Source organism: Camelus ferus, chromosome 9 (genome assembly GCF_009834535.1).
Source record: "Camelus ferus isolate YT-003-E chromosome 9, BCGSAC_Cfer_1.0, whole genome shotgun sequence".
Taxonomy (NCBI): Eukaryota; Metazoa; Chordata; class Mammalia; order Artiodactyla; family Camelidae; genus Camelus; species Camelus ferus.
The window spans coordinates 11,589,429-11,598,810 of record NC_045704.1 but is presented as its reverse complement, the minus strand read 5'-3'; the positions used below and the strand labels follow the sequence as shown (position 1 = coordinate 11,598,810).

At 38.7% G+C, this 9,382-nt stretch overlaps 1 protein-coding gene across 6 annotated transcripts; it reads right to left on the bottom strand.

Annotated features, from left to right (window-relative positions):
• Positions 1–275: 275 nt before the first annotated feature.
• LOC106729384 (zinc finger protein 883-like) lies at positions 276–9,332 on the bottom strand. Of its 6 annotated transcripts, none has more exons than XM_032487710.1 (6): positions 9,269–9,332; positions 8,944–9,022; positions 5,427–5,606; positions 4,121–4,247; positions 3,732–3,827; positions 276–2,840 (listed from the first exon to the last, which is right to left on the bottom strand). In XM_032487710.1, exons 3-6 carry the CDS (start codon positions 5,439–5,441, stop codon positions 961–963), a joined length of 2,118 nt encoding a protein of 705 aa, XP_032343601.1. In that variant the 5' UTR covers positions 5,442–5,606; positions 8,944–9,022; positions 9,269–9,332; the 3' UTR covers positions 276–960. The 6 variants fall into 6 exon arrangements, with proteins under 6 accessions (XP_032343601.1, XP_032343602.1, XP_032343605.1 ...); XM_032487711.1 differs by having other exon boundaries at positions 9,248–9,306; XM_032487714.1 differs by having other exon boundaries at positions 8,944–9,016; positions 9,269–9,289.
• Between the last annotated feature and the right edge of the window lie 50 nt (positions 9,333–9,382).

The window sequence follows — 9,382 nt, the reverse complement described above, 5'->3', positions numbered from 1 at the left end:
ATGCATTTTATCAATGCATGAGATGATTCATCTTATAAACAGCTGACATAAACTTGCAGTGTTGATAAGTACTGTGCAGTACTTTAAATAATTTTTTTCTTTTTCTTGGGGGGGGTGGGGTAATTAGGTTTATTTATTTCTTTTCATAGAGGTCCTGGGGATTGAACCCAGGACCCTGTGCATGCTAAGCAGGTGCTCTACCACTGAGCTGCGCCCTCCCAACTAGGACAGTACTGTAAACATAATTTCTCTTCCTTATGACTTTCTTAATAACATTTTCTTTTCTCTAGCTTTATTGTAAGAAGAGAGTATATAATACATAAAACATGCAAAATATGTGTTAAGCAGCTGTTTATGTTACACTTTCTATAAATACAGAGCAATGTGACAGGATCAGAATTTTCATTATGAAACTGTTTCTATGTGAACCACCTTTCCCACCATCATTATACTATAGTAGTCCTTAATAAATATCTGCTGCACAGTAAGTATGGACTTCATGCCAGAGGCATCCTTTATCACAAGTCTTCAGTCATCTGTGTTCTTTGGTATGAAAACTCAATTGTTTGGAAGGCGTTCACAACATTTGTGAGACTTTTCCTCATGAAAACTGACTACTTTATGATGGCCTATAAGAAACATTTGTTGTACTCAAAAGGTTCCATTTCGGTGTGATGTATAATGGGATTTCTTTTCTCAAGAAACGATTTCAACTTTTCAACTCAATATTGCCTTTTTCTAATGGAATATTAGGCTACATTGGTAGCAGACAATTTTCCTATATTCACTGCATTTAAAAGATTTCTGGGTAAGTTTTCTGAAACTTAACAAAGACCAAAATTAATGGAAAAGTACCCTTTCTCTGCCCTCATAGGGTGACTTGTGAGAATTCTCTTGTATTCAGTGAGATCTAGCATCTCATGAAAGTCTTTGTCGCTCACTGTGTTCCTGAGATTTCTTTCAGGTATGGATTTCCTCGTGTGAAGTGACAAAGAACTGGACAGAGGAGGTTTTCCCACACTCACGACACTGATAAGGCTTCTGCCCTGCATGACTTCTGTGATGGACACTGAGGTATGATTTCTCAAAAAAGGCCTTCCCACACTGAGTACACTGATATAGCTTCTCTCCCATGTGACGTCTCTGATGTCTAATGAGCTGTGACTTCTGGTTGAAGATTTGACCACATGGAATGCATCCATAGGGTTTCTCTCCAGTATGGCATCGCTGATGGATAGTAAGATGGCTTTTTTGGCGGAAAGCTTTCCCGCATTCATTGCATCCGTGGGGTTTCTCTCCCGTATGAATCAAGTGATGTCTGCTGAGCATTGCCATACTGCTAAAGGCTTTTTGGCATTCGAGACATACAAAGGGTTTCTCTCCTGTATGTGTCCTCTGATGGACAATGAGCATTGCCTTTCGTATGAAGGCTTTTCCACACTCACTGCATTCGTAGGGCCTCTCTCCTGTATGAGTTCTCTGATGGACAATGAGATGTGATTTGTCTATAAAAGCTTTTCCACATTCACTGCATTCATAAGGTTTCTCTCCTGTATGAATCCTCTGATGCGTTATGAGGGATGACTTTTTATTAAAGGCTTTCCCACATTCCTGGCACTCATAAGGCTTCTCTCCTGTATGAGTTCTTCTATGAGCAATAAGCTGTGACTTGTCTATAAAGGCTTTCCCACATTCACTGCATTCATAAGGCTTCTCTCCTGTGTGAATTCTCTGATGGGTTATGAAGTGTGACTTTTTATTAAAAGCTTTCCCACATTCGTTGCACTCATAAGGTTTTCTTCCTGTATGGGTTCTCTGATGTAGAATGAGTTGTGATGTGTGTACAAAAGCTTTTCCACATTCACTGCATTCATAAGGTTTCTCTCCCATATGAATCTTCTGATGCATTATGAGGTGCGAGTTTTTACTGAACGTTTTCCCACATTCCCTACATTCACAGGATTTTTCTCCCGTATGAATTCGCTGGTGAACCACAAGCTGAGACTTATTAGAGAAGGCCTTCCCACATTCTTCACATCCATAGGGTTTCTCTCCTGTATGGGTTCTTTGATGGATAGTCAGGTTTGACTTCTGCATAAAACCTTTCCCACAATCGGTACACTCAAACGGTTTCTCCCCTGTATGTGTTCTGTAATGTAATCTGAGCTTCGCCTTTTCCCTGTAAGCTCTTCCACACTCTTTGCATTCATAGGGTTTCTCTCCTGTGTGGGTCCTATGGTGTAGAATGAGATGATATTTTGTTCTAAAGGATTTCTGACACTCGATACAGTCATACGGTTTCTCTCCTGTGTGAGTTCTCTGGTGCAGTGTGAGATGACATTTTGTACTGAAACCTCTCTGACATTCACTGCACCTGTGCGGCTTCTCTCCCGTATGAGTTCTCCGGTGTATTACGAGCTTTGACTTATACCTGAAGGATCTGGGGCATTCACTGCATTCATAAGGTTTCCCTTCTGTGTGAATTCTGTGATGTCTTTTAAGATTTGTTACTGTGCTGAAAGACCTCACACGTAAATTATGTTCATAGCACTGGGCTTGAATGTGGGCGGTTTCATGCAGATTATGGAAAAATGACTTCCCATGACCATTTAACTCATCAGAGTTCATTTTTGCATAGTTTCTACTCTGAAAACTTGAATCTGAATTTTGTTTCAAACTTATTCCTCTTGAGACACATTTAGGGGGTCTTTCTATAAATGGCACAATGTTTTCGCTCAAAGAAAATATTTTCCCCCATGCACTGTTTTCATGACCTCTCTCCACAGGTCCATCCTTCTCATTATCTTCCTGAGGCCAATCACAAACTTGCCACATTACTTCTAGGAAAAAAAAAAAATCAATACTCGCAGAATCATGAAATGGAGAGGGATGAAATCTCAAAGTCAGATTTCCTATAACTTGTGAAGGGCACACAACTCAAGTGGCTTCAAGTTTTTATGTGATTCAAAGTGCCTGTATTTGCATTGTATCACTGCATCTTCAATTATAAGAAAAAATTAATTTTGAGTTGTTTTCATCATTAATAATTGTTTATCTGGAGCTGCATATAAAATAGTGTTATTTTCCATCAAAAAAACTTACATATCCAAAGAGATGGAGAAACTATGAAAAAGAATATGAAAATGAATATATGCATGTATATGCATGACTGGGTCATTGTGCTGTACACCAGAAATTGATACATTGTAACTGACGATACGTCAATGAAAACAAAAAATAAACAAAAAAAACCCCCAAAGTGATGGAGAAAGTGATACAGCAGGTGCACAATATTAAGTCTGAGGGATCCAATACAAGAAACAGTAAGAAGTAACGAACTGAAGGACATGAGTGTCATTAAACACTGGAACATAATAGAAGAGGTCTATGAATATGGATAAAAGGTGAAGGAGGCTGGTTGTGTCTATCAGGCTACAATAGAAGAACAGCCAAGTAAAAAAGGAGGGACCAAGTGAAATAGGCATAGATTTGACCCAGGTAGATAAAAGGAGGTAAATCTCAGTGGCTGGCACAAGAGAGCCATATGTGGAAGTGTGGCAAGGGAGGAAGCAGGCACCTTTCGTACTGAAGACCTCTTTTCACTCACAGTCACCTCTAAAGGTTCAGAGACTATGAAAAAAATATTAAAATAAGTTAACAAGGGTCCCAGCTCAACAATGACCAGTTGCTACTTTGCTTGCGTGAATTCCCACTGCACTGGTTGCACTCACCCGGACTGCACTGGCTTGGGAATTCCCTCTCCACTATTCCTTGTTCTCTTCCTTCCTCCAAGGGCACCAGTGCTTCTGGCTTGCTAACTTGATAACCTGTCAAGGAGGGGTAATGACAGAGAACCTGAGCAGTGTCAGGGCCTATGAAAAAAAGTTCTGTTTCAGGGAACGTATAGTTTAAATCTCAGCAAAATGCAAACATTTCACTTGGAGAATGAAATTAAGCACAGTCACTGTATGACAATAAATAAAATAAGCTCTGTTACCCACCTACACTAGGCCAAGTCCAAAATCACTGAGGATATCAGAGTACCCATAAATCGCAGCAGCGGGGAAAAGATAGTCGATTAATGTGCGTATGCTGAGATACTGAGGAAAGCTGTCCTTACCCAATGACAGCAGGTTGCTATAATTTTCCAACATCACATCCCGGAAGAGGTTCTTCTGAACAGTGTCTAGTAGCTGCCACTCTTCCCAGGTGAAATCCACAGCCACGTCCCTGAATGACAGTGAGCCCTGTGATAACATAATCCTTTTTAATCTGGAGTCAGTAGACTAGAATAAAATAGTAAAGATCTAAAGGATATTGTTCTGATTATTTTTAGTATGAAAATGTATAAATAGTATTTTTGTTCCTAGCTTTGATTTACATTTTGTGGGCTAAATTCATTAAAACTATCCTTTCTTTGTGCATTCTTCATTCCCTTCTTCACTCACTCGTTCGCCCAATATAAAACATCATGCAAACTCTAAACTACCTAAAAACCATCTGCAACCTACCTTACAAGCATTGAATGTTACTATAAAGTTTGCAATAAAAAAGGAAATAAAGCATGATCCTGCTGTCAAATGCTTTCTGATCTATTTGAGTTCAAGGAACTGCATGTAGTTCAATGAGACAGGCGAAGAGGCTGGAGAGGACAGATGCCCAGGTGACAGGCAGGTACAGGTCTTGGAGCAAGTGTGCACATTTCCTGCAGACACTGGGTAGCCACTGCAGTGTTTTTCATATACAAAAGGGTGCTATGCTCAGAACTGCCTATTAGAAATTGTACTATATATTAAATCAGGATACTAAAAAGAAAGACAAACAGAGCTCTCACTATGTGCTATGCATCATTCTAAACATCTTCCAAACAACAGTAATCTGCACAATAACATTCATGTAAGCACTATTATTATCTTCTTTTTATAGATAAAGTTTTAAAGTTTTCTAGCTGTATCCATTACATCTCCCACATTTCCTCAGGAAGATGACTTTTCACTTGGGCCACCGTCTGGATGAGAAACAAGGAAGAAGAAGACCCATCTTCATACTCAATGTCCAAGAAATATTTACTGATCTCAAGGAATTCATGTGCTTCCTCCTTATATACAAAGTAAACCTTGTAACATGTTTTTATTCTTTTGTGATGGTTTCCAGTATTACCGGAGAAATGTGTGCAACTCATTTCTGGATCCTGTTGCTTACATGGCAATGTTCTAATTATTAGCACCTTGCAGGACACTAAGACATGGAGATACATCTCCCTTCCTGATTGGCTATTCAGCATCATTTATTCTGTCTCCCAGTCTAAGCACATCCCTCCCAGCCATGGTATATCTATATATATTGTTCTGATTGTACACAGCTTTATAAACTTCTGAAAATCTAAAATGGAAAACAAACTGGGAAAAAACAAGCAAGCAGCTCACCTGGGACTTGGTCATTTTTAACAGTTTTTAGGAAATAGTCACCACTTTTAGGATCTGTCCTGAAATCCTCGTAATGGTGTCTCATCAATGGTATCCTTCAGCAAGGATGAATTTCTGGGCTTGAGCTCTACTTTGTTTCCCCCTCTTTATAGGAGTGGACTCATTCTAGGAAGCCAGCATCTATGGATTCAAGAAAAGATTTGTTTGGCATGAAAATAATGATAAAAACAAGCTCCTGTACAAGCAAGGAACTGCTTTAAGCATGTTCTTTTCTCACATGACCCTCACAACAATCCTATAAGGTACAGATGATAATTATTCCATTTTAGAAAAAAGCAAGAGAGGAAAGGTCTAGCACCTTCGCTAAAACCCAACATCTAGTAACTGGTGGAACAAGAACAAAAACACAAACCCTCAGAGTCAATAAATCCTCTGATTCCCAGGAGAACTACCAGAATTATGCTTTCACCTTAACCAACCAAAAAAAAATTAGGAAAAATATCTAGAACAACTATCTTAAGAGCCAGAAGTCAAAGAAAAAGGTAAACAAACAAGGTGAGACCTTTGTGTGCTGCAGCTCAAAGCCCGGTGAGACTTTGCAGGCTATAGCACAGGGAGAAGGAACCCCCAAAGAGCCCAGCAGTCTTGCTAAGTTCATGATACAGAATTCAAAGTCTGAGGAAGCAAAGGTGGCTAGAGTTTGCCAGGCAGCACACCAGAAAAAGAGACAGAGAGAAAACACACTCTGTAGATGTGCAGAGGGCTTCTTTGAGTCTCTGGCAAAGGACTGATGAACTGGAAAAACCACAAAGCCACTTGAAAGGAGCAGGTGGAACAATTCCTAGAACTTACACAAGATCAGGACTAGTTCGTGTTCCCCCTAGCCAGGGTGGAAAGACCTTCTAATATAAAGGGACTTCAAATGAAGTCCTCAGAAGAGTGCTGCCTCAGTAACAGGGACAAAGTAATCCTAGACAAAAGACTGATCTGGCCCCACCTAACAAAGTTTAAAAGGAAGTCTCTGAAGACTCAAACCATTTCAAAGTAACCTGACCACATCCCAGAACAAACCTCAGAAGTATTTAAAGGACTAAAAGAAAGTCCTGTAAATAACAATGTGAAACTGACAATAATCTGACAGCCAATCAACAATTACTAGACACTAAACAACAAGGTCCTACTGTATAGGCACAGGGAATATCTTGTAATAACCTATAACGGAAAAGAATATGAAAAAGAAAAAATATATATATATACACACACATATACTGAATCACTATGCTGTACACCAGAAACTAACAGATTGTAAATAAAATATATGTCAACAAAAACAAATCACTAGACAGGCGAAGGAGAAGAAGAAAAAAAAAAGACCCATAGTCAGGGGAAAAATTCAAGCTAGAGAGACAAAAATGACAAAAGGGATAGAACTGGCAGGCTAGGACATTTACACACACACACACAGAATGTATTACACATTACACATATTCAACAAGAGAAAAGCAAGAGCATGAGAGAAAAAAAAATTAACATTGAAACAATAGGCTATTCATGTTTGCCTCAAACCAAAATTAACTCAAAATGGATTACCAATGTAAGAGATAAAACTATAAAACTTTTAGAAGAAACCAAAGAAAAATTTTAAGTGAGGCTAACGTTTCTTAAATAGGGTATAAAAAAGCAGGATAAAAGGAAAAGTTGCTAAATTAGAATTCCTCAATTTTAATAATTTTTGATATTCAAAAGACACCTCTAAAAAATGAAGAATCAAGCCAGAGGCTACAGTAAAATAATAACAAAGCATGTACCTGACTAAAAAATATATATCTGAAGAGTATGAAGAACTTTTCCAACTTAATAAAAGAAACAATCCAGTAAAAAAGGAACAAAAGCTTCAAACAGACATTTCACCAAAAAAAAAAAAGATGGCAAAAAAGCATATGAAAGATTGCTTTAAGTTATATGATAAAAGCAAATTAAAATCTAAATAAAATATTCCTACCAACCTGCTAGGATGGCTATAATTTAAAAGACTGAAAATTCTAAGTACTGACAAGGATGTGAAGAAAAAAAAACTCTCATGCATTGCGAGTGAAAATACAAAACGACAAAATGGTACAGCCATTTTGACTTGAACATCAGTGTACACTGCAGCTTCACCCATAATATCCAAAACGTACTCCCCCAAATCCAAAATATCCATCAACTTGGAAATAGGTAATATTGTGACTCATCTGCACTGCTGAACATTAACTCAGCTGCAGAAAGGAATGAACTAATGATACATGCAAAACCATGGCTGACTCTCAAAAACATTATTCTAAGTGAAAGTCAACGACTTCCTACCATAATTCAATTGTATGAAGTATTAGAATATACAAAACTATAGAAAGCACGTAAGTGATTGTGAGCGAACAGAGGATGGGGGGTATGGTCTCAATATACAGAGGCACAGGGGACTTTTGGGGTTGATGGGAAAGCTCTATGTATTGATTACAGCGGTGGTTACACAGTGGTACACCTTTGGGAAACTCATCGAATTGCACCTGAAGAACTGGTGAATGTTATTGTATGTAAATTACACTTCAATTTTCTTAGCTCTTGCCTAAGAAAAGCAAAACAAATACAGGCTGTCTACTTCTGAAGACGAAATCCATGTCCTTAAACTGCAATGAAGCCTCAACTGAAATCTCAAATTCACGTCTCTCGTTTTGAAACTTCATCTTCACGCAAAATCCCAGCTGGGTCTCTTGGCTACTCTAACCAGTGTTGACTGTTAAAGAATTAACTCTGGTTATAAAAAATTAATTTAACACTGAGAATAATGTAGAGATGCCAGGACACCCTATAAATATAATAACACAGCTTAAATACTCTCAATATTACATTGCTGAGAACCCTGAAGGACAGTGCAACTCTGTCTTAGGCCGGATATAACAGAACTGAAGAAAACAGATCTGGATTTCAAGGACAATATGTCAAAGAAATTTATAGGCCAACCTAATAAAAATCCTACATAAAATACTAGGAAACCATATTCACTGCCATATAGGAAGGATACTAAGAAACTGAACATAGGAAGAATTATACAATTTACAGGTAGCTTTTTTTTTACAGGAACGTAATAGTGTAATAGAACTATTTAATTATCTCAATAGATGAAGACATGTAATAAGATACCATAGCCAATCACAATTTTAAAAAATCCTATGAACTAGAAATAGACAAGAACTTTCTTAACTTGATAGAGTATCTACCAAAAAAAAAAATCCACAGCATTTCTTAAAACTTAGGAACACAACAAGGATAACCACTCTGAGAACCTTTAGTCAGATCAAACCCTGAACAGTACAACAGGAAAAATGGAAGGAATGAAGATTGGAAAAGAAGAAACAAAACCGTCACTAAGCAACTGTTTTAAGATCAATAGAAACATTCATTGCAGTTTCATACTCAAACAACAAGATTTAAAGGGAGAAAAACACTATTTACAATGCCAACAAAATGTATACGGTACCCAGATGGGCTCCTTGCTCACTGGCTCTTCCAACGCCTCGCTGCACCGCCTACGGGGGCGATCCGGAGTCGACCTGTCACTGCCAACAGTTCCATGTATTGATTAGATGGGGAAGAGTCTCTCGATTCTTCCTCAACCCCCTCCCTCACACTGATGCCGGCCCAAGTCGCCCACAACGCCCCCCAAACTACCAGGCCGCTTTAAAGAACAATCCTCCAGGAGCACCCACCACAAACCACATCTCAAGTCACCGAACTCCCACCACGCGAGATTCTTAAAGCAGCTCGCAGAAATTTAACTTTACCACAAATGCCAATTCTCTGACTTTACGTCCCGGGAAGCCAAGCTTCGGACGCCACTTCCGTTTCCACTGACGTAAGCGGCGGGCCCCTGCCGTTACTCAGATTCAAGGCCACTTTGGAAGTGAGCGGTGGATTCT